At 47.3% G+C, this 26188-nt stretch overlaps 1 protein-coding gene across 1 annotated transcript in view; it reads right to left on the bottom strand.

The window, feature by feature from the left end:
- Positions 1-1296: 1296 nt before the first annotated feature.
- Positions 1297-26188, bottom strand: part of KANK4 (KN motif and ankyrin repeat domains 4) — a gene marked incomplete at its 5' end in the record, with an annotated part of 33858 nt that continues 8966 nt past the window's right edge. The window contains 7 exons of the mRNA XM_082834084.1: positions 1297-1770; positions 7283-7483; positions 11577-11719; positions 18424-18643; positions 20732-20819; positions 22286-22504; positions 25493-25604. Coding sequence (XP_082690210.1) covers positions 1666-1770; positions 7283-7483; positions 11577-11719; positions 18424-18643; positions 20732-20819; positions 22286-22504; positions 25493-25604 — 1088 coding nt within the window. The 3' untranslated portion in view covers positions 1297-1665. The remainder of the gene's footprint in view (positions 1771-7282; positions 7484-11576; positions 11720-18423; positions 18644-20731; positions 20820-22285; positions 22505-25492; positions 25605-26188) is intronic.

The raw sequence follows: 26188 nt of genomic DNA, 5'->3' as shown, positions 1-26188 counted from the left end.
CAGCCCCTTCCCTCGCAGACTGACTGCGTCCCAACAAGCTCTCCAGGTGGTTTGTATGCACGTCAAAGTTTGAGAAGCACCCGGCTAGAACATTTATTAATGTGGGGTTCTGCTCTTAAAATGTGCTGTGAGGTCAAAATAAACCCATTTAAAGCATTTTAGATCATTATTTGCTGCATTCTCTCTGAGCAACACAGTCCCACTTCGATATCCTGCTCTAGGACTCTGAGCCTCTCTTTTAAATTACAATGTTGTATTGAAGTTTGTTGTGCCATTTCAGTAGACAGTCTTTATGGATTACAAATTGGATTCCAGAACTTCCATCCGCTGTTCCTTGCCCAGCACCCCCAGGACAAAGGTTGGATGATGATCTCTATTTTTAGAGATGATGAAATGGGGCCCAGAGAGGTTCCATGACTCACCCAAGGGGCACCAAGCAAATTGATATCTGAGTCAAATGAGAACTCAAGCTTTTGAGTTACCAGGGTGAGGCTCACCCAGCTTTGATGTCTTTCCTTTTTATACAAGAGAGATTTTTTTGCATAAGAGATTTTTAAGAAAGAACAAATTCATAGATAAAGCCATGCACATGTGGGCCCCTGGGATTGTGGAAGTTTAAGAACTAACTTTCCAGTAGACAGATATGTCAGTGCAGAGCGGGCCCTGCCCAGCCCAGCTTCCACATTCCTGCTGCAGGCTGACAAGTTCTGCAGCTAGGAGCCTCAGAAACCGCAGAGCCACATGAGGGCTCATAGTCTGCTCATAAGGGTGGAGGGGAAAGGAGCCAGGATTACCGTGAGTCCATGGGTACTGCTACAAAGGAACAGCGGTGGCTTCTGGATGATAAAAACCCATCCCAAGAAGTATGCTCACTCTGATTCATTTGTTTCTTTCACAGATTCAGAAGAGCTGACGTAACTGAACTCTGCCTACATACATGTGGTGTGCTTCACTGGATTGGATAACTTCCTGATTAATTCCAATTTCCTAGAGCAAAGCAGAGCCACTTGGTGACTCGGAAATGGTCAAGACTGTATATCTGGCATTGATGCCAATGTGCTTCTTCCTACCTCGTCTGAGTTTCAGATTTCTCTGTCAACGTCAACTAAACAAAGGCCCCAGAGGGGTTTGTCCAGTTTCACCTGCCTGCGTGGTGATTCTCCTAGGGTCCTACAGAGAATGACTGCCAGGGAAGCTGCTTAAATCCCACCCCTTCCCCACCCCCTTCTCTCTAGACATGCATATTCAATGGGATATCTTCATATATAATTGATTATAAAACAGAAAGATGGCGCACTTTAAAATTCCACGTGAAAAGTATTGCTTTGCTACTGTGCTCCTGCCTGCCTGGTCTCTGCACGGTGCTACAAAGGGTAGAGTCACAAGGAACTCGAGGCTGAAGATAGCCGGGATTTTTTAGCCAACACCAATGCACTTTGTACCTTGCACCCCTCTGCAGCCCGCAGTTTTGGGGCTTGGCCTAAGGCAAAAACTACAAAGCATCCTAATGAGCAGGATTATACAAGAGGAATGTATGTGCGTATTTGACATAGTTTCTTCTCTTGCGGGGCGGCTGCCTGGCTATGACCCGTGCCCTCTCCGAGGGCGAGGGAGGAGTCCAGAGAAGGCCCCTTCTGTTCCCTGCTGCCAGCTCTTCTGCAGCCCCTACGGTCCCAGGGACCTGCCCTGCTTCGCGTGGGCCCGTAGCAGCCCTGCAATTTCCACATGGGCGGGCGATTTCAGAACGATGGACAAAGCCGTTCGGCCAGCCTACAGGGGAGAAAGAAAAGGAAAAACAAATTTTTATCCCATTTGCCTCCCACCGCAGAAAGGAAGGGTGAGTTGAGAGAAAGGGGTACGCGTGGGACATAGAAGTCTATTCCAAGCATTCACAGAGGAGAGGAGGAAACTCAAATGGCATGAGGATCAGAGAAATGGGCCCCCTTCCACGGAAACATCATTCACTCCTGGGAAATCTGTGCCAATGAAAATAAAGAAGTGTTGCTTGGTTTTTAATACATTTTTTAAAAAATTGGAAAACAGAGGAATGAAAACAACTCTTCCATTATTCCATTACACAGACCTAAATGAGAGTTAGGATTTCGGTAAGTTTCCCTCCAGTCTTTTCTCCTGTGCAAATGTGTTGTTGGTTTTTTTTTTTTTTCAGTACGCAGGCCTCTCACTGCTGTGGCCTCTCCCGCTGCGGAGCACAGGCTCCAGAAGCGCAGGCTCAGCGGCCATGGCTCACGGGCCCAGCCGCTCCGCGGCATGTGGGATCTTCCCGGACCGGGGCATGAACCCGTGTCCCCTGCATCGGCAGGCGGACTCTCAACCACTGCGCCACCAGGGAAGCCCTGTTGTTGGTTTTTAAATAGAGGAATGATAATGTGTATCAATTCTGAATGTACTTTTATTTTTAACTCACCATGATATGCTCTAAGACTTTCCCTGCTCTTACATAGTCATCAGGACATAAAGGTTTTTCTTACTGGCTGTATAATATTCCATTATTTACTGAACTATTTTCCTTTTATTGGCGATTTAGGTTGGTTCCAAGTCTTCACCATGATAAACTTAGTGCAGAAAGCATCCTCCCATTCCTAACTATTTCCTAAGGACAAATTCTTTGAAGTGGGCTTGCAGCCCAGAAGGACACACCCATTTTTACTTCCCGATGCGTGATACCATGCTGCTTTTCTCACCATGGCTGCTGTGCAAGAAGCTTCCCATTCCGCTGTCTAAAGAAGCTGCAAACAGAGCAGCTCTCAGCAGGAAGCACCAACCATTCTCTACCCAGAGATGAGGGGAAGGACCGCCATGATGCAGTGGACACTGAGCTCCGAGGGCTCAATCCCGAACCCAGAATTCTGACATCTAAACAGCTCTGAAAACCACTTTTTTGGCAACTCATTTTGAGGCAAAACGTGAGGTTATCTCTGGTCCTTACTTAGCTCATTTAAGTATCAATACTTTTACATTTTGCTGTATAAATATGAATGGGTTTGACACATGGGGGCCACCCAAGACCCCTCTAGAGTGTTCTCCACTCTACTGCAGATGGGGGAAATTACTTTCTAAAATGTGGAAACTCCAAAGAAGCAGGTGGGAAGTGTTCACACTCAGCTAAAAACCCTTCAGTCTCTTCTCTGTGCTCCAGGATGGAGTCCAGCTGCCATCGAGGCTCCACACACATGTAAATAACTATAATGTATGGCCAAAGGCCAAACAAGCCAGCAAAGGAACAGAGTGAGCTCAAGGGACGGGATGACCACCCTGTGTATATGGGGGGAGGGCAGGGGGTGGGGAGAGGAAGGAAGTGGCATTTCAGCAGACAGGCTTCACAAAACAGATGAAGTTCTTGCCCTGAAAAGGCCTCATGATTCCCTGTACCCGCCTTTTACCCGTCTTTGTAAGTTGGTATTTGTGGGGTTATTTGATAAATCTCAGTGTCCACAAGGTCAGACACTGGATCTGGCCTGTTCTGCTGGCCTAGCCCCTGGCTCCGTGCCTGTAGTCTGGTCAGCCCTCAATAAGCACTGTTGAAAGAGGGAATACTGGATGATAACAGAGTATTCATTTCAAGTTGATGAAGAACCTGAACCCCCTAAATCTTAATGAGTATGTTCTCAGATTGGCCAAGTCTGGAAGAAAGCAAAGATTTTCCACAGAAGATTCTTGTGAAAGCCCCAACGGAGGGGCCTGGGTTTATTTAGGCCTGTCCCCTGCTGCACTTTGTCAACCCTGACGCTCCACGTAAACAAGGAGACAGCGTGATTAACGTTATTATGGGAAAGAGCCACAGGGCCAGTCCCAGGGGACATGTGCACCCTTGAACAGGGCCCACCTGGAGATGACAGCCTGCCTCTGTGGGCTCTTCAACTACACACGTGGAAAGCGGGGGACCCCATTCATTTCAGAAAGTGTGGCCAGAGAGACCACCTAGGGAAGGTGTGCCCCCGAGGTGCCTCTGCCCGAGCCCTGGGAACAAGCCCTCGGCCCGCGGCTCCGGTGGAAGCCAAGCACGGCAAGTCCCTGCTCGGCAGCACTGCAGGCCCAGAGAGCCCGAAGGGGTCAGGCAGCCAGCACACCTTGTGTGTGAGGGTGTGTGTGTGTGTGTGTGTGTGTGTGTGTGTTAGGGGGTTATCTCTCAATATGACAAAAACTCACCAAGAAGCCACCACATATCAGGCAAAGATGAGCAAGGCATAGTCTGTGCCTTCAAGAAGCTTTCGCTTTGACGCATGCTTTGGAGTCACTGCCCAAACAAGTCCTTCAAAGGGTAAGCCTTGGGGGCCAGGGATCAGGTCTCACCACCACCTCCTCGTTCTCATCACTCTGGGGGTCCCAATAGGCTGGGTGACCCATTTGCCGAATTACCTTCTAAACGTGGGGAAGGTGCCTTGCTGGCTGCTCTGGGGGTTCTGCATTTATAGCAACCTTTACATGTTGGTAGGATGAGAGAAACCAATTTCAGGACATGACTTCTCTTTCGGTTTTCCAAGGGAGCACCTAAGTCTCCATAGGAAAGTGAACGCTGAAACGAGACGGTGGTCATGATAAGGGCTGGACTCCACCCTTCAATGCAAAGCTGGAGGCACAGGGCTGGGTGCTTGCCAAGACCCAGTCATCGGTCCCCATCTCCCACTGAAACTTTTCACCCAAGTCACCTTTGGGAAATTTGGGTGTGACTCCTGAGTCAACCCTGTCCCCAGCAGGCAGCAGGTGATTGGGCCGTGAGCAAGGTCTAGAAACTTCTGTGGGCCTGCCACCTGTATCGCTTGGGCACCCCTGTGCTCACTGGGCATCCCCTAACGCTCTCCACCTTCCCCTAAGACAGGCTTCCGCTACCATCTCCGGTTTAGCTGCCTAGTACCTTCTTCTCAGGCTGCCCCAAACTGCAACCAGCCTGTCCTCAACCTCCAGCACTTCACTGGGACAGCATTTCATCCCACCTGGATTTCAGCACTCACCTATACCAGGGTTTCTCAGCGGAGGCACTACTGCCATGTTGGGCCAGATAACCTGTAATTCTTCACTGTTCCTGTACTCTGTAGGATGTTTAGCAGCTACCCCGGCCTCTACCCACTAGATGCCAGGACTGCCCCACACACATACTTATGACAGATAAAGATGTCTCCAGACACTGCTGAATCTCCCCTAGAGGGCACAATCACTCCCAGATGGGAGTACTTCTCCCTTTGGGCTCCAGCCTCCTCTGAATGGCTCCTCTAACTCCAGACCTTCATCCTCCCTACTCCCTCCAGACACTGCCTGCAAATGCCCAGGTCCCTACTCATTCGTGTGGTGGCTGCCTCGTATTTGCTGTCCTGGTTCACCTATTCCCAACAATAACAGTTGCCATCAACTGAGTATCTCCTAGATGTCAAACAGGGGCTTTACAAATGTACCGTATTAGGTCTGGTCTATTACGATCCTCATTTACAGACGAGCATGCAGAGGCTCAGAATGGTTAAGTGACCTGCCCAAAGGCACACAGTCACAGAACGCCGTTTCAAACTCAGGAGTGTTTCATTCTAAAGTCCATGCTTCTAGATGCAAGAGAGAAGAGATATGGGAACATATGTATATGTATAACTGATTCACTTTGTTATAAAGCAGAAACTAACACACCATTGTAAAGCAATTATACCCCAATAAAGATGATTAAAAAATAAAATAAAATAAAAATTTAAAAACAAATAAAGTCCATGCTTCTAACAATCACTTGATTTGTCCGAAGTTCAACAGAGCCCTACCTCCACCTACTGAAAGCAGCTACTGAGCTCTCTAATCTGTGGCGGGAGACTCAGTCTCACTGCCTGATGACCCCCGCTAACCAGGGACTTCCAAAGCTCCCGCCCCCGTCCCCCAGGCCTGCCTCTCAGGCCTCCCCTGGCCAATTGCACTGGTCACTCCTAAGAGGGCCCTGGGTCTGTTCCAGATTAAGGGGCCACCTCCTTCTGCCCCAGGGTGACCCTGCAGGGAGCTCATTAACATAGAGCCTTTATCTGACTGTATCACATTTGGAAAAGGAGGCTCTTACTTCCAGAGCCCACTACTGTTCCCACAAGCATTTCAAGAGGGTCTGTGCTCTCTAATGATCACAGAAATGGCTTTGGGCAGAGCTGGAGTTCATGGGACCTGAAGATACTGGGCCTGGGTGCCGGCTGCCTGGGTGCGGTACAAGGGACCCAGCAGCTTGAATCAGTGATGGGACAGTGGCAGGGCGTTTTCAGATGTGGCTTGGTAAGAGGGGCTGTCCCTGGGCGGGGAGGAGCCCCTCTTTCCCCCCTCAGGCCTTTGTTCCTTTTGAAATGTGGATGTTAAGAAAGTACAGAGAAGTCTGTTTGAAGCATTAAATTACAGTGTCAGCATTAAGTCAGACCTGGGCTCGAATTCTTGCTTCAAGAATCAGCAGCTTGTGACCTTATGACGGCTATATAAACGCTCTAGGCCTCTGCTTCCTTATCAATACCAAACGGGGCCGGCAGTATCTACTTCCCTGGATTACTGAGAGGATTCGTGAGGTAATGCATGGAAAGAGTTAGTTCCTGTGAGTGTTCTTAGGAGTTTGATGGAGCTGGTTCCACTAGCTGTGTGATCTTGGGTACGTTACTTAACCACTCAGGGCCTCCGTTCCCCCATGAGCAACAGAGTCAATCTAATAGGATTGTTGCGGGATTTAAACTAGAGAGTCTGTGGTAACTGCTGGGTACAGTACCTGGCACCAAGCCAGCATATGATACAGGTTAGTTTTTATTACTGTTGTTATCTCATCACTGTCACCACCACGACCACCACCATCATCACCATCATCATCATCAACGCCATCGCCTCACGAGAAGCATGTATCTGGCAATGCAACTTCAAGCAGGGTGGCTTGATGAAATGGGCCACTCTGTAAGGTAGGTCACTGTCCAAGAGTGGACACAATTTGTACTTGGTTCCTTCATCCAGCCTCTGGGAGCCCCATGGACAGCATAGCCTCCCTACTCAAGCTGCCGCCTCAAAAGCCCACATGCTGCCATGACCAGATGCGGTTCAGGGTCAAGACCAGGCCTGAGCGCAATCCCTCAGCATGGTGTGAAAGGCTAGGGTTTGGGGTTTCTCAGCTCCAAGTCTCCCAGCATTTACATGGGTCATCTCATTTAAATCCAACAATGGCCTTATGAAGTCAATTCTGTTCCTAGTGCCATATGGTCCCTTGAATTTTGCCGGCTGGCAAGGTACTTTTCAGGAAGGGAAGTGGAACACCCACTTGTTCATTGCCTATAAGTCTCACCTTGTCAGTCAGGCTGCTGTCACAGGCCGGGTGTGCCAGGAGCAGCCGGACCATGTCGACGTTGCCACGGCGACAGGCCAGCATGAGAGCTGACGATCCATCATGGTCCTGCAGGTTGACATCTGCCTGGCAGCTCAGTAGCGCTTGGACCATGTCCTCCCGGTCGTGGCTGACTCCCAGCATCAGCGCAGTCTGGCCTCCCTGCATACAGAGAGCAGGGGTGTGGTGAGGCTGGGGCTGATGGGAAGGACCCCCTCCGCAGCCTGGGTGTAGTCAGGAGAGACTTCTCTGGAAAATGACAGTTGACCTGAATCTCTGTGGTAAGGGACACATCGTCCTTGGCCTGGTAAACTTCTACTCCTCTTCCAAGACACGAGTCAAATGCTGCATCCTCTCTAAAGCCCTCTACTAACACCCCAGGCACAGGGTTCATAACACAGCATTTACCACTTGGCATTTCAACCGGTCAACCTGTCTCTTTCTCATAGACTGTGACATCTTTGATGGAAGGAACTAAGTCTTTTTCATCTCTGTCTCTCCAGTGCCTAGCACCAAGTACATGCTGATAAGTGCTGAATGATGGAATAAACGAAGGGTTGAATACTTCAGGACCATGGCTTCTGACTCCCCGCCCCAGCCTAACTTCCTACAGGAAGTCTTGGGCTGCTCTGAACACCTCTCGTTACTTCTATGACATGGGAACCAAAGTCCCCAGCTGGCTTTTCTAAGTGTCAGCTAGCAAGCCCCCACCTACCCCTGGAGATTTCTCTTCCTCTGTTTTGGGTGTTGGGGGTTTTCAGATGTTGGTTCTGTCTTGCCCTGGAGGCTCCCACCAGGCCACCGTGATTCTGGGGCATAGGTTTGCGAGAGGTTATTTCCAAAGTACAGCTAGAAACCAAGGAGCAGTGGTTTCTTCCCTTCGTGTCTGACATTGTTCTCTTTGGCTGAAATGACTCCCTATTTCCAAAATCTCAAGAAAAGTGAGAAATCCTTACTATCTCAAAGGCCAAGGGTCCTGGACCACTGTTTTAAGTGTAAGAGCTTAGCCTCAAGGGGCAGCTGGAGGAGGTGTGTGTGAATCAGGTGTGTGTGAGAGTCTGTTCGTTTGTTTTATTTTTGCCAAATTCCCAAGCCTATTTACACTTTAACAGAAAAGTTTTTCTTCTCTTCCCTGAAAGCTCAAATACAGGACTTCTTACTGATTTTTATGAACTCAAAATACCTCCAAATTCCACTTTAGAAAGTGCAAAAGTAGGATAAGTTCTGAGGAATGAGATAGGTATATCGAAAGATACATTTATTTAAATTGTATTTTCAGTTGAATGATACCCAGAACCCTCTTTTCTCAAGAAGCTCTCTGTTTACATGGTCCTGTGGTCATTTCTAATCCACAGCCATCGACAACAATCTTTCACAAGCCTGTAATCATCAATGCACATGGCAATGGATTAGAGTCAGAAAGTAAGACCAAGCTCTGGTTCTGCTGTTTCCTACTGCGTGACCCTGGCCACGTCCCTTCGTGTCCCTGAACCTTGGTCCTTCTTTCTTAAAAATTAATATAATTATGATCCATCCTGTATACCTCACAGGGCTTTTGTGAAAATCAAATGAGATAAAGGGTATAAATATAAAAATGTGTGGCAGTAACTTTTCTGATTACAAATTGATCATCATTTTTCCTGGATTTTCCTGTATATACGTAGTCCTCTTATGCGACTTGATTATATATTTTGCCCTCGTGGTTCTCTCCTGGGTTCCAGGCAGCTCAGGCATGTCTCTCTGACTGTCAGGCTTTGTAGGGATGTGAGAAGAGGTAAGGACTGGTTTCTTTCCTCTCAGATCCCCTGTGGCTCTGAACACAGTGTCTTACACGTAAAATATGTTGGCTGATGAGTTCACTGATTAAAGCTCCGATCTGCAGTCACTGATGGATTATGCTTCCCTGCCTGGAAGGCTGGGGCTTAGAGAAAAGAAAGGGGGTTGCAATCAGAAAAATCCTGGCTTTGCCGCATTCTGTACTTATGTGAATCTGGACGAGTTCACCTCTCGGTGACTCTTCCTGATCTGGTAAAGCAGGAATGCTTAACGACATTACCTCCCTTCTGGGGCTGGTGTGAGGCCTGAGCGCGGCACAGATGCTGTGTACACGTCAGCTATTATTGCATTTAGGAGCATTAGAGATGAGGTCTGACCATCGCCTGGGACGTGTGAATGCATCGTTAGGTGTCCTGGTTCCCCATTTCTCTGGAACCCAGACAGATCTTTCCAGAGAAGCTTGTTTGCTCTTTGGTTTGCTTATGCTCAGCCCTGAGGTAATGCTTGTTTACTGCACTAACCAGACCATAGGTTTCCCTCCAGACCCCTCTCTTTGAGTGGTATTAAAGCCAGATGACATATGCAGATGTCTTCCTGTCTGCCTCCTGCCTGACTTGGGGCCCCCTCCCTCCTGGTCTGGCTCCATACAATTTAATTCAACAACCATTTACAGATCACTGCTATGGCCCGGTGCAGCGCTGACCCTGGAAATACAGAGAGAAATAAGTAGTTTAGCCCAGGAGACTCCTGGCCTCCCAGCTCTCTCCTATTTAACCTGGTACCTGCAGCTCCCCTCATACGTAAAGCCCCAGAGGGTGCTGAAGGGTGCAGCTGCACTACGAATTCCCATCCCTCCCTTGGTGACCTGGGATGGGTCCCTTACTCTCCTAGAGCATTGGTTTCTCCTGTATAAGAAGGGCATTGATTTTGATCATTAGTGAGCACTCCCCCTTCAAGAGGACCAATTTAGAAAAAAAAAGATTTGATATGTTTCTGGAAAACATATTATTTAAAATGAAAACAGCTTTACTGAGTCCTATGGAGTAGGTGGGTGAAGATACTTTGAAAACTAGAGAGTAAGCTACAAATGTCTGTTTCTTGCCACCAATAGAATTGCTAGTATGTGACATGTGCAAAGAGACTTTGCCATCAGGTTAGGCTACTGTCTGCAATCACTTTGGGGTCGGGGTGGTGAGCAGAGTTAAACAGGTGGTTGGGAGACAATTTTCTATTTTCTATGGGTCTCTTGGCTTTCTGCATATTTAGTGAGTCAGGCAATATGTGACCTTTTGTTCTAGACTATCTTTTTAAGGGTGAATGTACAATGAACAGCGTTGGAACTTAGAGACATTGTCCCCTCCAGAACAGAGGGCAGACACGCTTACTATCCAGTATGAAAGATTCAGGTTCCCTAAGCTCAGGGTTCTTCCCCAGTAACACAATCTACTCTGTGTGCAGGGATCCGGCCCTCCTCACACCGCCCTGTGCGAAGTGGGAATTGGGACTTGGGGAACTGGTATAAATACCAATGCTCTGACTACTGTTACTGCTGTAAGTAACACACTGTCCTTTGTCTCTTGCACAAGAGTCCTGGGTCATCTGCCAGCATCCATGACACATGTTAGCTTTAAGGTAGAGTAAAATCTCAGACTCTTTACACTTCTTTTTTTTTTTTTTCTTTTTTTTTTTGGCCGTACGCGGGCCTCACTGTTGTGGCCTCTCCCGTTGCAGATCACAGACTCCGGACGTGCCGCTCAGCGGCGGCCATGGCTCACGGGCCCAGCCGCTCCACGGCATGTGGGATCCTCCCGGACCGGGGCACGAACCCGTGTCCCCTGCATTGGCAGGCGAACTCTCAACCACTGCACCACCTGGGAAGCCCCCTTTACACTTCTTGAGAGTTAGGCTACACTGATGATCACTCTGGGGGGAAATGGAGAGTGGGATGCACTCTGCTTGTTCTTCTATTGGTCAAAGATGGATAAGTGGCCTTTCGAGGAATGCCCGCTGTTCCATATGGAGCTTTGTCTACTGGCTAAGGGCCACACCCCTACTCTGTGTTCTCAAGTAGACGGGCCCAGAAGTTGAACAGAGACATCCCAACCCTCTGGACTGCTTTGTAATTTATGATCGAGGTGGATCTCCTGCAGGGGCTTTCTAGAGCACAACTAGCAAACGCCTTCTCAAGGTGCTAACTGTGGAACATTCGGTTTGAGGAGTCAGACCCAGATGGAATCTGCCCAGTTTCAGACGGGGACATAGATTACAAGCTCATGACCTCTGTCCCAGCCTGTCTGGGTCTCAGGAGGCTCTGAGGAAACTGAATGTCCAGTCTTCGGACAGATGCCATTTGGAGGGCCCAGACTTCTCGGGTTAAAAACTCTACATGGATCTGCATGGAGTTCCTCACTCCAGTGGCAGAATAAAACTGGGAGGTGCCCGTGTTCATTAAAGAGGAGATCATGTTCACACCTCCTACCTGAGTAGCTTGGATGTTCACATCTCCTTCTCGTAAGAGTTTCCAGACAACAGCCATGTCTTCGTTGGTCTCTGCAGAAGCCAGGGGAGTGATCATCACGGCGGTGTAGCCAGCTTTGTTCTGATGGTCCACGTTGCAGACGCCTGCAAGAGAAACACCAAAGCTGGAACAGCTCCCGAGAGGCTGGAAGCCAGGCTTTAGCCTGTTCAACAGGATGCTGCCAGCTGGTTAAAGGGCCACGGGATAGAGCAATCCTTTCCCAGTGGTGGAATCTATGTTCTACATTTTTTAACAGCCTTTAACAGTGGCCACTTTTCTTTACAAGTTTTCTGAGGATACCCAGCAAGAAAGGTCCACAGGAGAGTCAGAGGTGGCCAAGGGGGCCAATGACCTTGACTTTATTTCCTAAAGTGGAAGACAAACATTATTCCTATTTTACAGATGAGGACCCTGAAAGTCAGTGAAGCTATATCAACTGCCCAAGTGAAGGAGAAGTGAGACCAGGACTCAGGTCTATCCGGCGCTAGAGCCCATCACTCACATGGCCTCACGTCACCCACAGGTGTGTATTTCAGGTCTGGTTCTATGTCTATGTGTAACTCTTAAGCAGCTGTCTATGGTTATAGGTCTTTTCAAAGGCTAGTGATATCTTGTGCAATGGACCAGGGAACATGAAAAACACCCCAGGATAAACATGGGAAGTCTTCCGGGAATAACCATTTTCATTTGAAAAGCAGAGTGGAAAATAAAACACTCCACAAATTTTTATATTAAAGCAATTAAGAATATACATTTCATAATAGAATGAAAAACTGGCATATTTTTAAGATGAAGTATTAAATGAGAACTCAAAAGAAATTTCTGCTTTGTAACCCTGGGGATATGCATTCATATCCCTTCCCACCAAAGGAGACATAGGAGATCTTCAGCCTGTTATCTGTTGTCTGAAGGCTCCCACTTCATAAGGGCGGTACAGTGTGGAAAACCAAATCTTCCCAGTACTGTTGCTCATGCAAAAAATCTACGTGTCTCTTTGGGACAATAATAAAACTATCTCAGTAAGGCAAGTCTGAGATTTTCTTAGCATTTCTTCTGTAAAATGGGGATAATAACAGGACCTATAAGGTTACTGTGAAAGTTAATGAGTTAATGTATTAAAAGCACTTAGAACAGTGCCTAGCACATAATAAACACTCAATAAGTGTTAGCTGTTATTACTATTATTGTCCAGAAGGTTATTCTTGTCTTTACATCCTTGCTACTTGCTCTTGAAGGCTTAGAGCTTCATTGTAACAAATCTGGTTTACGACAAAATGTCAGGGTTACTTATAAGTTCTGTGCAAGGCCTTATCTTTGATAAAGGAGGCAGGAATGTACAGTGGAGAAAGGACAGCCTCTTCAATAAGTGGTGCTGGGAAAACTGGACAGCTACATGTACAAGTATGAGATTAGATCACTCCCTAACACCATACACAAAAATAAGCTCAAAATGGATTAAAGACCTAAATGTAAGGCCAGAAACTATCAAACTCTTAGAGGAAAACATAGGCAGAGCACTCTATGATATAAATCACAGCAAGATCCTTTCTGACCCACCTCCTAGAGTAATGGAAATAAAAACAAAAATAAACAAATGGGACCTAATGAAACTGCAAAGCTTTTGCACAGCAAAGGAAACCATAAACAAGACCAAAAGACAATCCTCAGAATGGGAGAAAATATTTGCAAATGAAGCAACTGACAAAGGATTAATCTCCAAAATTTATAAGCAGCTCATGCAGCTCAATAACAAAAAAACGAACAACCCAATCCAAAAATGGGCAGAAGACCTAAACAGACATTTCTCCAAAGAAGATATACAGATTGCCAACAAACATATGAAAGGATACTCAACATCACTAATCATTAGAGAAATGCAAATCAAAACTACAATGAGATATCATCTCACACCAGTCAGAATGGCCATCATCAAAAAATCTAGAAACAATAAATGCTGGAGAGGGTGTGGAGAAAAGGGAACACTGTTGCACTGCTGGTGGGAATGTGAATTGGTTCAGCCACTATGGAGAACAGTATGGAGGTTCCTTAAAAAACTACAAATAGAACTACCATATGACCCAGCAATCCCACTACTGGGCATATACCCTGAGAAAACCATAATTCAAAAAGAGTCATGTACCAAAATGTTCATTGCAGCTCTATTTACAATAGCCAGGAGATGGAAACAACCTAAGCGTCCATCATCGGATGAATGGATAAAGAAGATGTGGCACATATATACAATGGAGTATTACTCAGCCATAAAAAGAAACGAAATTGAGCTATTTGTAATGAGGTGGATGGACCTAGAGTCTGTCATACAGAGTGAAGTAAGTCAGAAAGAGAAAGACAAATACCATATGCTAACACATATATATATGGAATTTAAGAAAAAAGAAAAATGTCATGAAGAACCTAGGGGTAAGACAGGAATAAAGACACAGACCTACTAGAGAATGGACTTGAGGATATGGGGAGGGGGAAGGGTAAATGGTGACAAAGTGAGAGAGTGGCATGGACATATATACACTACCAAACGTAAAATAAATAGCTAGTGGGAAGCAGCTGCATAGCACAGGGAGATCAGCTCGGTGCTTTGTGACCACCTAGAGGGATGGGATAGGGAGGGTGAGAGGGAGGGAGACGCAAGAGGGAAGAGATATGGGAACATATGTATATGTATAACTGATTCACTTTGTTATAAAGCAGAAACTAACACACCATTGTAAAGCAATTATACTCCAATAAAGATGTAAAAAAAAATAAAAGTTCTGTGCAAGGGAAAAAAAACCCAACAATATTTGTTTGACATTCCCTCCACTCCACCCCAAACAATTTTTCAGAAATGTGTCATAGTGAACCAGAATGCCAATGGATACAGTTGGGCTCATGTATCAGCAATTTCCTCGCCTGAAGCCTCTCTGACCACTGTCATGACAAGCTGGGCTATGAAAGCTGAATAATAACTCCATGCATCGCCTCACAACTCTGTTCTGATAAAGACGGGAATATCTGCGTTGCCACGTTAATGACTTTAAAATTTTTACCCCGTGACTCTTTTATGTTTGCTTTTAAGATGCATAAATGAGCCTCAGGTTACGATTCTCTATACTCTCTTCAGAAACATGACCTATAACTCAGTAGAGTGAGAACTAACTCCTACCCAGGGGCTCTGAAAAGGGGCTGAGGACCCCTGGCTTTCACAGCAGATGTTTCTGAGCAGCTCCAGGGAGCAAACCAACCTCCCCGGAGGCGAGGAGAAGGCTCTTGACTGAACATCCTCCAACTCGGCCAGCTTCCTCTTCTGCAGAGGCGTCCTGGTGAAATAGAGGACGGATCACAACGGACTAAAGGGGTGGAGGTGCACCCATGGCTCTCCTCTCAATAATGATGAGTCACTTCTGTGCAGCCCTTTACAGTTTGTAATGTGCTTTCCAGATGCTTCACAAATGGCTGGGAAGGGAGCCCAGTTTGGAGTGGGACAGATCTGCCCTCCTCAACACCCCTACTACAGTGAGGGAAAGGAATGGCGCTTTCAGACCGTCTCCCCAGCCCCTTCATTCTTTATGCTTGCGGCTGTTGTGCTATTTCAGCATGTTAAAGGGGAAAGCTTCCAAACCACTTTAGGGTTGATGAGTATTGACTGGACCTCAGACAACATCAGCAGAAATTTATAACAAACAAATCAAAGGTTGTCTGTTCTCCAGCCTGGCCTGGCCCAACCAGAGGACTTCTAACAGGCTGCAAGCCTGTGCGCTACTTAGAGATGAAGGTGCTACATTATGGTTCTTTAGAGTTTTTGTGCACATCATAGGTGTGTCTAAGGTCTCACAGTGTCCCTGGAACCTAGCTTCGGGTAGTAGAAAAATGCCCAGGTTGGGAGGGTGACAGATCATGGTTAGGATTCTGGCTTAGTTACCTACTGGCTCTGTGACCTTGACCACAGAACTTGACCTCTCTGAGCCTCAGTTGTCTCACTTGGAAAATGCATTAAATATCTGCTTCACAATCCCCGCAAGGACTGCATATGGCAGTATTGCACCGGGTCTGGGCTGGGGAAGGCACTCAACAAACAGTAGGTGGTGTTGTTATTCACCCTCTATAATGAAAGGCCCTAACATTGAACACAGTAAATGCAACCCAGAGGCATGCTCCTTTAATGATGTGCCTTTCTCAACAGAGCTACCATTTTTAGGGTATCCATGAATCCCTGAAGAATGTTAGAATTGTAACTTCGTCTTCCTCTGATGATGCAGAAAGAACTTCAGGCTGTCATTATGTACATCACCTTTCCTTGCAGGTAAGGAGCCTCAAGGCTGCTTAATGGAATTTTGGAGAATGAAAGTTTACTGGAATTTAACCTAGCTCCCAGGAGTCATCCGTCCACTCGTTCATCTAACAGATATTTTCACTCGACACCCACCATGAGCCAGGAACTGGTCTAGGTGCTGGGGATACTGAAAGGAAGGGGACAGACAAGAGCCTCCCTCGGGTTAACTGCGTTCTGTTAGACTCAGAGAGAAGTGACAAGCAAAGGTCACCTGAAGAAGAACTTGGTGTACTGCTAGAGAGAGATGCGACAGCCACTTCAGACGGATCACCAAGAAGCCTTCTGCGGTGCCGTTTGAGCTGACTTGAATGATGAGAAGAAGCCAGTTATGAGAATAGTTTCAGGGAAAAGGATCCAGATGGAAAGAAAATGCAAACGTCCTAAGGAGGGAATGAGCGTGGTGAGTTTGAGGCCCACACATGGCTGGAGTGGAGGGAAGGAGGGTGCACGGTGGTGGCAGAGAGAGCAAAGGCAGGCAGGCCCAGGCCATCAGGGATTCCTGAAGGCCAAGAGCAAGGGGAAGCCGTGGGAGGGATTTAAGTGGGGGGGGGGGGTGGGGAGGACAAGATACAAGTTGGGGGGAAGCTGTTGGATCCAAACTGCAGACTTCCTGATGCCTGTTTAAACTCCCCCTCCAGCTTCCTAAGTAAGGGTGTACTGTTCTAGCATGCGCTCTAATTCCTGGTTGCCACAGTATCGACTTCAAATCCCAGCAACACACTTAGTCGTTGCATGATCTAGAGCAAGTATGTTGACTTTTCGGAGTGTCACTTTCATCACCTATAAAACAGGAATAATCGTCCTAATAACAGGATCGTTATGACGATTAAATGACATCTCAGGTGCCAGGTGCTTAGCAGAGGGCCTAATCCGTGTAGATCATTTGCGGTTTTATACCTCTTGTAGGTACCCTCCTAGATATCCCTCATACAGCCCTCCTAAGCTCACTGATGACATTCGACTGGGACCCACACACCTTCAGTCGGTCCCGTCCCCCGCCTGTCCACGCAGGCACTCCTAGGCTGCTTGGTGCTGTCACACGCTCTGCAGAAACTCCACTCTAAGCCCTGTGAGGTGGTCTCAGCAGACGTAGAGTTCTTTGTTTGACTATTAACCACCCTTTCCAGCCCCTAAGAAGAGCAAGGCCATTTGCAATGATTCTCCACCAGAGGGAAGAGTCTTCCCTTCCTCCAGACTTCCAACAGTTAAGAACCTAATGCTCACTTCCCTTCTCTCCTCCTCAAATCCCTCTGGGCCTTCACCCACTCTCCCTTCCTTTTGCTTCCATCTCGGAGGAATAAATATCCCAGCAGCTTGCCTATGCTGACCTCGTCTGCCTCTGCTGTGGATTCCAAGTTTTTCCAGCTCCTCGAAAACCTTGCTCCATCAAGCATCTTCTCTCCTTTGTATCTTTAATCTCTCTCTCTCTCTCTGTCTCTCTCTGTCTGCCCCTTTCTCTGTCTCTCTCTGTGTCTCTCTGTCTCTCTCTCAGATTCTTCTTCTCAGCCAACAGACATATTCAGGTCTCCTCCATCCCCATTCACTCAAAAATAACTCTCCCCATCCTCTCCTGCTTCGTCCAGCTATCGTGCTACATCACTGCCTTCCCTAGCCCATGAACGTCACTCCTTTCACTTCTGAAATCTGGTTTCCTCCCAACAGGCCCCTGAAACAATTGTTTCCAAAGTCATCAGTGACCCCTTCCCAAATCTGCCAACCAACCCCAGGCATCATCCTTCAGGGACACTACAGTACAGTATTTGACCCAGTGGACAATCTTCTTTCTTCCTGACATTTTCTTCTTCAATGGCCTGGGACTTTTCTCTGTCTGCCAGAACCTACACGCCGCAGTGCACATTTCCTGCTCTCTAAACAGGGTATTATCTCACCTCTTTTGAGCCCTGAAATCCCATTCTGCACCTCTCTCTGGTGAGCCATCATGCCATCCATCCTGACTGTCAGGCTGTAAGCTCCTGGGGAGAAGAGGACTCACGCCTAGCTCACCTTTGCATCTCTGGTGGTAGTCAGTATGGACCTCATACGTAGTTCACAAATATCTGATGAAGGGTGAATGAATCAAATTGAGTCAAACTGATCAAATGGAGCCATGACTCTTGTTACAAAGTACTGATGAAGACGGAAAACGTGACCTTTCCTAGAGGCAGTGCGGTATAGATCTGGAGCTGGACAAACTGAACATGAAGTGTGACTCTACCACTTACCGGCATTGTGACCTGAGCAAGTTTTATAACTCTCTCAGCCTCAGTTTCCTCAACTGTAACATGAGAACAATAATACCTACATCACAAGAGTGTTGTGAAGAATAAATGACATAATAAAGGAAAAAATGGTCTAGCCCAGCTCCTAGAACACAGGACGAACTCAGAACAGTGAAGAATCCCCTCGCTGGAAAGAAGTGGGAACAAGAACTGCCTGTCACAGAGGAACCCAGGCGGCACAGATGCAGCCATTTCTGACCTGTTTCCAGCAGCAGCCTCACGATGGAGAAGCTGGAGTGGGATACGCTGTAGTGAAGAGCTGTGTTGCCATTGCCATCAGCCAGGTTGACAAGCAGCTTTAGCAAGTGTGGGGAGTGAGGCTGGAGCCCGCGGAGGTAGGTGGCCACCACAGCAGGGCTGGATGACTTCCGGCTGGACACCCGGAACCACTCTTGACTGATGGTATTTAAGCTCTGCTTCTGAAAGATCAACAGATTCCAGTTCCAGGAGGTTACCTACCTGGGTGCTCCAGCTGGGGTGTTAATTTCCACTAGGAAAGGTCAGCTTAGGATGCTTCCACTTCTATCCCTTCAGCTCCCTCCAAATCGCCATGTGATTTACTCCTAGAGGGTTCAGAGCTAGTGGGGTCCCCATGCAGCAGCACACTTTGAACCCGTGGGATCGGTCCCACATATGAGGTAGACAGGAGGATTGGGAGAGCAACACAGTAGCCAGTAACACAGCACATTACTCGGGGACAGTTTGAGTCTACTGTACGTTTCGATCACATCCCCCATATGCACAGGATAACCATGACCCCCTCTTTCACGCACCTACACCAGCCTATATGACCCTAGCCCAGACTCCACCAGGGCATGTGCATGTTTTTAACAGGCATAGCTGGAAAGTCACAACATTTTACTACTGGGAAAAATGCACACTGAAAGCTAAGACAAACAACATGCCCAATTTATGCTTGAAGTAAAACCCAAACAGATGTGCTTGAATTATTTTTGGCTTTTAAGTTTTGCGAGGACCTTCAGAGAAGATGGTGTAACAACCCATGGCAGGACCGCACCATCTGCAGTATTCAGCTCCTTTATAACCATGAACGCAAATGACACCAACTCTGCACGTGACATGACCTAAGTGTTTAAAATGGAACCTGACTAGATTATTTTTCTAAAGGGGAGGAGAAACGATGAGGCTGTGACTATTAGAGATGATTCCATATTCATTCTGGAAAGGGCACTGAATTAGGAGTCACTACACCCTAGGGGCCAGGCATAAGTCCTGGCTCAGCTGTGCGACCTTGGAAGTCCTATAACCTTCTGAATCTTTCCTGTCTGGTCTATAAAATGGCAGTGAAAAAAACGGCTGGGTCCCTAACTTCCCATGCTCTACAGAGTGAGGTCCTTGCACAACCAGCTTTGTCTCTAAGGTGGAGAGGGGGTGTCCTGTGCTTTGATCCTAAAGTGGGTGTGATGTCAGGTTTGTATGTCCTCTGATCGATCTTCTAGGCAGAAACAGCGGAACCTTTTGTGGCTGAAACACTTCTTATATATCAGAATATCTCCTTTAGCCATGGAGTCTTCAGGGGAATCTGGAGAAAGTTCCTAATATTAAGGAACATAGTGGTAGATTTTAAATGAAGAGCTAAGAAACAACTTAGCTCTGTAATTCATTTAAGAATAAGAAGCAGGAGCTTTAATCAACATCCACCTCACATCTTGGTTCTCTAACAATCTGGGAACAAGTTATTTGCCAAATCAGCGAAGATAAAATACTCATGAAAATGGGCTAATCAATCGTTTTTACTCCTAAGGCTCTTCCGCAAAGGAGAACAAAATGGGCTTTAAAAATGCTTACAAGCTGTTACACGTCGGGTCTTATCAGTTGCTCTCACGACTTGGGAAAATGTGTCTGTGCCAGTACCTCTTGATTCCAGCAGAAACTAATCCTTACATGTTTAAATCTCCATGGTCCATGATGGTGTTAAGGAACAAACAGATGTATTTTCTTGCTTTGGGTCTCTTGACCCATAGATGCACTTTCAAGAAAAACAGTAAAGACTACAGAATGAAATGCCAGGGCTTGAGGGTAGTGGAGACATGCGGTCCACCACCTTCCTTTTATTAATGAGGAAAACACGGCCCTGAGCGTTGAACTGACTCACCCAATATCTCACCGCTATCTAGCGGTCCTGGGAATAGAACCACGGTTCCCATTCCACCCGCTCTTTTCCGCTTTACTCACAGTTCTCTCAAACTGCAAGGCAATTTTGAGCCTAAGCCACAAAAGTTCTATGACACTTTCAGGTTGGGACGCCTAATAACACTTGGTAAGTGCCTCTGAGCCGCAGGCCTGGTTCCTGTGCACATGCATGGGTTCCGCTTTCTCAGCAAAATCCATCACCTTGGGTAGCAGAGTTTGGGCAAATGAGAGAACAGCCAGCGGACAGGGACCCGTGCACACCCACACCGCTGCCTCAGGCACGGCACCCAAGTCACCCAGGTGAAACTTAAACAGTATAGAAATCTTTATATGATGATGAAAAATCAGAGTACCAAGAGCTGGTCAGTGGTCGTCCCGGTTTCTGGCAGATGTTGGCTCAATGCCCGGCATGCATTAAGGAATTCCTCTGAGGGTTTATATCTAAAGAAAAAAAAATATATGTATGTATGTGTATATATATATATATCAGTCTCCATGTGGATAAAAAAAAAAAGTCCCCTACCTTGACTTTCACTCTCATCTTTTACCTCTCAGCGACTCAAACACTCAAACTGGGCAACTTCCCAGCGTCAGGGGCATTCCTCAGAAATACTGGGTGAACACAGCCTCCTGACAAGGAGGCTTGGCTTCTGAGCTCTTCTGAAGAGTGAGTTAAGCGCATTGCCCTTTGGCTCCTGCTGTTTTCGGGGGGCAGGAGCAGACCACCAAAGCATTTTGGGGGCCACGGACCCAAATGCCATTCCTGACACGCTGGGAAAGGGAGAGTTATCTTTCCGACTTTGGAGCCAACATTTTCTGCCTGAGTGACTTGACAAATCCAAAGGACTCAATGCACAGCAGCAAATTTCTTCCGGTTACTCTTCCATGAAGGATACAGTTAAGTGCTAATTGAGTCAATAAAATGAAAATCGATTAAGCTGGGGGCGCTCTCAATGATACGCACTCCTCCTGTGCTAGTATAAGGGCAGACTCAGCACTGAGAGGCCTAGGTTGGGAGTCAATGGCATTGGTCACCGAGAAGCTCCGCTCTCATCGCGTCCTTACAGCGCTGCTATTTCGGAGCAGCCCTGCGGCACTGCTGGACAATGAGCTGACATTCACTGCTCATCATTCCTTCAGCAACCAGGCTGGGGTTGATGGTAACGATAATGAATGGTACTTGTTATTCTCATTTCTCCCATTTATCAAGAGCCTACTATGTGGCAGGCACTGCAGGAGGCATTTTGCATACTTTTTTACCTACTTTTTCTCATCCAGTCCTCAGATCAAATCTATCGGGTTGCTACTATCCGCATTTTACAGATGAGGAAACTGAGGCGAATGCAGCTAAAACACACCGTGGCAGACGTAGGATTTGAATCCAAGTGTGTCCAACCCCAAAGTCAGTACTCTCTTCATCGTGCCATGTGACCTCTCATCACTTTCAAAAACAGGGTTATGTCAGTATGGCCAAAGGGAGAGGCAGAAAAACAGGTGGGAGAATCACAAAAGACGTGCGTTGAAACACCATCGCTGCTGGCTGCGTCACTAACTTCTCAAAGCCTCTGTTTCCACATCTGTAAAGTGGGGCTTATAATAATTTCTACCTTACAGATTGTTAGAAGGATTACATCAAGAGAATACCTGTAGAGTCCTTCACATTTTCAGTGCTAAGGCCATGTTAGCTTCATATACAGAGCTCTGTCTATGACAGTATATCCCATGAAGGCAGAAGTTAGATCTGTTTAGTTTAACCAATGCACTGTACCTGGCATAGATTGGAAACTCAATAAATATTGGTGAATGGATAGATAAATGAATTAACAAACAACCAGATGAAAGGGTGAATAAATGCCCTTGCTCTTTGTCAGAGGATCAAGTGCCCCATCTGTCCCCATCTGACTCACCTCTCAGCCTTGGGATGGGGAAGCTCTTCCCCAGGCCCGCTTTGCTGGTCTGTGTCACGAGTGCCCTCGGGAATGCCCTGCCCCGCCTTGTAGCTGAGGTGGGCATCCTTGCCCCGCCTAGATTCTGGGCCATCACATTTCTTCTCGGCCTCGCTGTCAGACAAATCTTCTGGGGAGGTATCCTCACTGCTGGTCTCCTCACTCGAGGTGGTCTCATAGCTGGGAAAGGAGACAAGGTCACTCGTTCCGTGCTTCCTGCCTGATGCTCGTGTCAACACTAATGAGAACTCGGTGGGCTTTAAACGACACTTCCGTGCTTGCTAACCTCGTCCTCCATTCTCTACACTTGCAGTGCTGGGCAAGGGGACTCCCAGGAAACCTACTGTCAGAGGAACATGCTTTTAAGAGCTCTGTACCTTTAACGCTGGAGGCCATTTGGGGAAAAGGGTAATTAACTAAGCTCTTTGCAACAAACACACAAACAGCCCATGGCCTAACTGGTCGATGCATTCAGATGATCCAGGTATCCAAGGCTCTCATGGAAGAGTTTGATTCTGGAACCCTAATGTCCTGTCCTGAGAGAGACCCAGATCTAGGCAAACGTCCCCCACCCTGAGTTCTCTGAATTGCCTAACAAATCTTCACATCTCTGGGTGACTGTGAAGCCTCCCTTTGGCCGCCCTGTTCTATCCCAGCTTACAGCTGACAAGGGGGGAACCATCTGTGTTTACTCCTGGCAGGGTTCCATGGGACACGTGAACAGTTGGGATACTTGAACCTAGCACCTGCCTTTCTCAGTTGCTGCTTCAACCATGGCTTAAAACAGCAAAAGTGAGGGCGTGGGCCACTTGAATGGCCTTCCCTCCCCAGCAATGATCCTTATGTTCAGTTATATGCAACTCTATTGAGGTGGCAGACCAGAGACCAGAGAGGAAAGTTCTGGAAGATGTATTGATCCCTCTGCTGATGGTCAACAGGAGACCTCCGATGGAGGATGCTCCAGTTAAGATGAAGATTTCGGGTTCTTGGCCTACTGGCACTGCCACAGAGACCAGGGGAGACCAGTGGCCACAGCTTCTACTGAACCCCCTCATGCCCTTTATCTGAATGGTGGTCCCTATGTAAAGGCCCTGTGCTCACTGGATTTGCAAACCCAGACTGCTCCCTGGTATGCTCACATTCTGTCTTGTTCAAACCCCAGATATTTCTTCCTCTACTGTGCTTCGCACAACATTTTGCTTTTGTGATTAAGAAAACGGGACATATTAAGTTTACCAAACAGTTCTTATCTTAGAATTGCTTCATAAAAGCTCCACCTGGAAGTTCATTCATTCATTCAACAGACATTTATTGAATACCTACTATGTGCCAGGCACTGTTCTAAATGTTATAACCAAAGTCCCTATCGTAACTGAGCTTAAACTCTAAGTAGGGAAAGGCAGAAAATAAAGACGTAAACAATATATTCAGATCATGATAAGAGCAATGAGTAAACTAATAACGGGCCATGGGATAGTGTGATGGGAGGAGGGGCTACTTTCATTAGAGCAGAAGTTTTTAACGTTGGCTGCATGTTAGCATCACCTGAGGGTGTTTAAAGTTACCGATACCTGTACTGCACCCGAGACTAATTAAACCGGAGTCCTCCAGGAGGGGGAGCCAGGCGTCAGTATTTTTAAGGCTCCCCCAGGGTCTCCAAGGTGCAGTCGAGGTTGAGAATCACTGCACCAGACTGACAGATACTGAGGGATATCTGGGAGAGAACTTTAAGTGGAGGAAACAGCAAATGCAAAGGCCCCAAGATAGCCTGACTGAGCATGTTTAACGGAAGAAAGCCCAGAGCCAGTGATGGGGGATGAGGCCGGCCGGAGTCACGAGATGGACCTCCAGGTTTTGGTACAAAGCTGGCACTTTGGGGGACTTCCCTGGTGGTCCAGTGGTTAAGAATCCATCTTGCAATCCAGGGGACGCCAGTTCGATCCCTCATTGGGGAACTAAGAATCCACGTGCCATGGGGCAACTGAGCCCGTGTGCCGCAACTACACAGCCCAGGCGCCCTGGAGCCTGCAAAGCGCAAGGAAGAGCCCGTGCCGCAACTAAGACCCGACGCAGCCAATAAATAAATAAATAAATATTAAAAAAAACAAAAACCAAACCTGGCACTTTTGCAAGTATTTAAGCAGGGGAGAGACGGGACCTGCTTTAGACTTTGAGGTTAGTCTGATTCTGCTTTCTGTCCACAAACTAGGGAAAGCTCAGAAAAAAATGGTTTCTCCTCTGGCCACAGTGTCTGGTGTCAGCAGGCGTAAGAACAGCAACCCTCCTATGACATCGCATTTCAATCTTTCTGACGTTTCCCTCACAGAACCTGCCACAGTAGTGACGTCACCCTTGTCTGAATTGGGTGTCTTCCTTCTGGTCTCACCCAAATTAGCAGGGGTTCCGACCTGTTCCGGGCAGCCTCCTGGGCCCACCCCTGGCTGGGCCTGGTGCCCCTGCTTTGGGCTTTCCCACCATCCTCCACTTCTTTCTCTACTAGAGTTCATCTCACCCTGTCAGCATTCTCCCTTTACTTCTGTCTTATCTCTGCCCATGTCCAAACTGTGAGTTAAAGGCAGGGACAATGATTTATTTGACTTTTTTATCCCTACCACCAAACACATCATCGGTACTTAATAAATGTTTGTTGAATGACTGATTTAGAAAATATTCTAAATCCAGTGATTTACTCTCTACACTATACAAGGTCTGGTTCACGTTCTGAGTCAATAGACATTGATCATTTTCCTTCATCCTAAAAAAGTTGGTCTGGTTTGCCGAAAGTTAGTTAAAGGAAGGAAAAAATTAAAAGGATGAAATCTGAAGTTCTACAAATTAAGAATTTGTCTTAGGTTCAGTGTTACGGTTCAGATTAAACGTCTTCCTTAAAGGGCTCATGTGTCCCCAAACTAGCAGAAGGCACTAGAATCCTGGCCCCAGGGAACACCAAAGCCAAGACATATTAAAAGCACAGGATCCAACAGACTACCACAGCTGGCAAGAAGCCAAACACATGCAAACCCGAGAGGGAGTTTTAAAGGGCCGTTGAGATTAATTCCCTTGAAGAAGAATGAAAACCAGATGCTTCCCCTAGGAAAAGAGAGTGCTCGGGACAACAGCAGGAGAGGTAGTGTGGAGGGTAGGCTGGGCTTCATGAGCGATGCTTACCCACCGTTAACCCCAACAAACTGAAGGTTCTTTTTGGTCCCATTACCTCCTGCACGGAAGCCATAGTCTTTCTTTTTCATTATGGATTTAAGGCTGGTCGACGGGGAGATCTCTAGGCAGACACAACATCACAGGTTAGCATGATCTTGGGGATGCCCCAGAGTGCAGCAGAGCTGGGACTCTTGCTTTGAGGGCACACGGGCTGAAGGTGTGAGAAGGGGCAGAAAGGGAACTAGATCATTTAAATCAAATATACTGAGGGTCTTTGAGGTGCCCCAACCTTCTGGTCAATGCCAGCCAAATTGTTCCGGTTCACAAGCCCTCTACGTGTGGATTACAGAGTAGAGTTATTGGAGCATTTTGAACCATGTGGTGCGAGTGCCACTGTTGTCCCTATCTCAGTCTGGGGAAATCTGAGGCTCAGGTGTGCTCAGGGAATGGCAGAGCAGGAGTAGAACTTGGGCCTCCCGACCCCTGGTCCGGCACCCACTTCTGCTCGAGGGCACCCCAGCGGTCCTTCCTGACTCACAAGCCAGATGACACTTGTGATGTGGGGGTAGCCACGGAAAACACACGAGCGACAGCACGAGTCTTCTTTTGCTGGGCTTTGCTGGGCTCAAAGTTACAGGAGGCAATTCACAATGAGTACGACTAAAACTAGCACCGAAATAACGAGAAAACAGCCAATTTGTGAGC

Source organism: Leucopleurus acutus (genome assembly GCF_964270905.1).
Source record: "Leucopleurus acutus genome assembly, chromosome: 2".
Lineage (NCBI taxonomy): Eukaryota > Metazoa > Chordata > Mammalia > Artiodactyla > Delphinidae > Leucopleurus > Leucopleurus acutus.
This window is presented reverse-complemented; position numbering and strand designations above follow the sequence as displayed.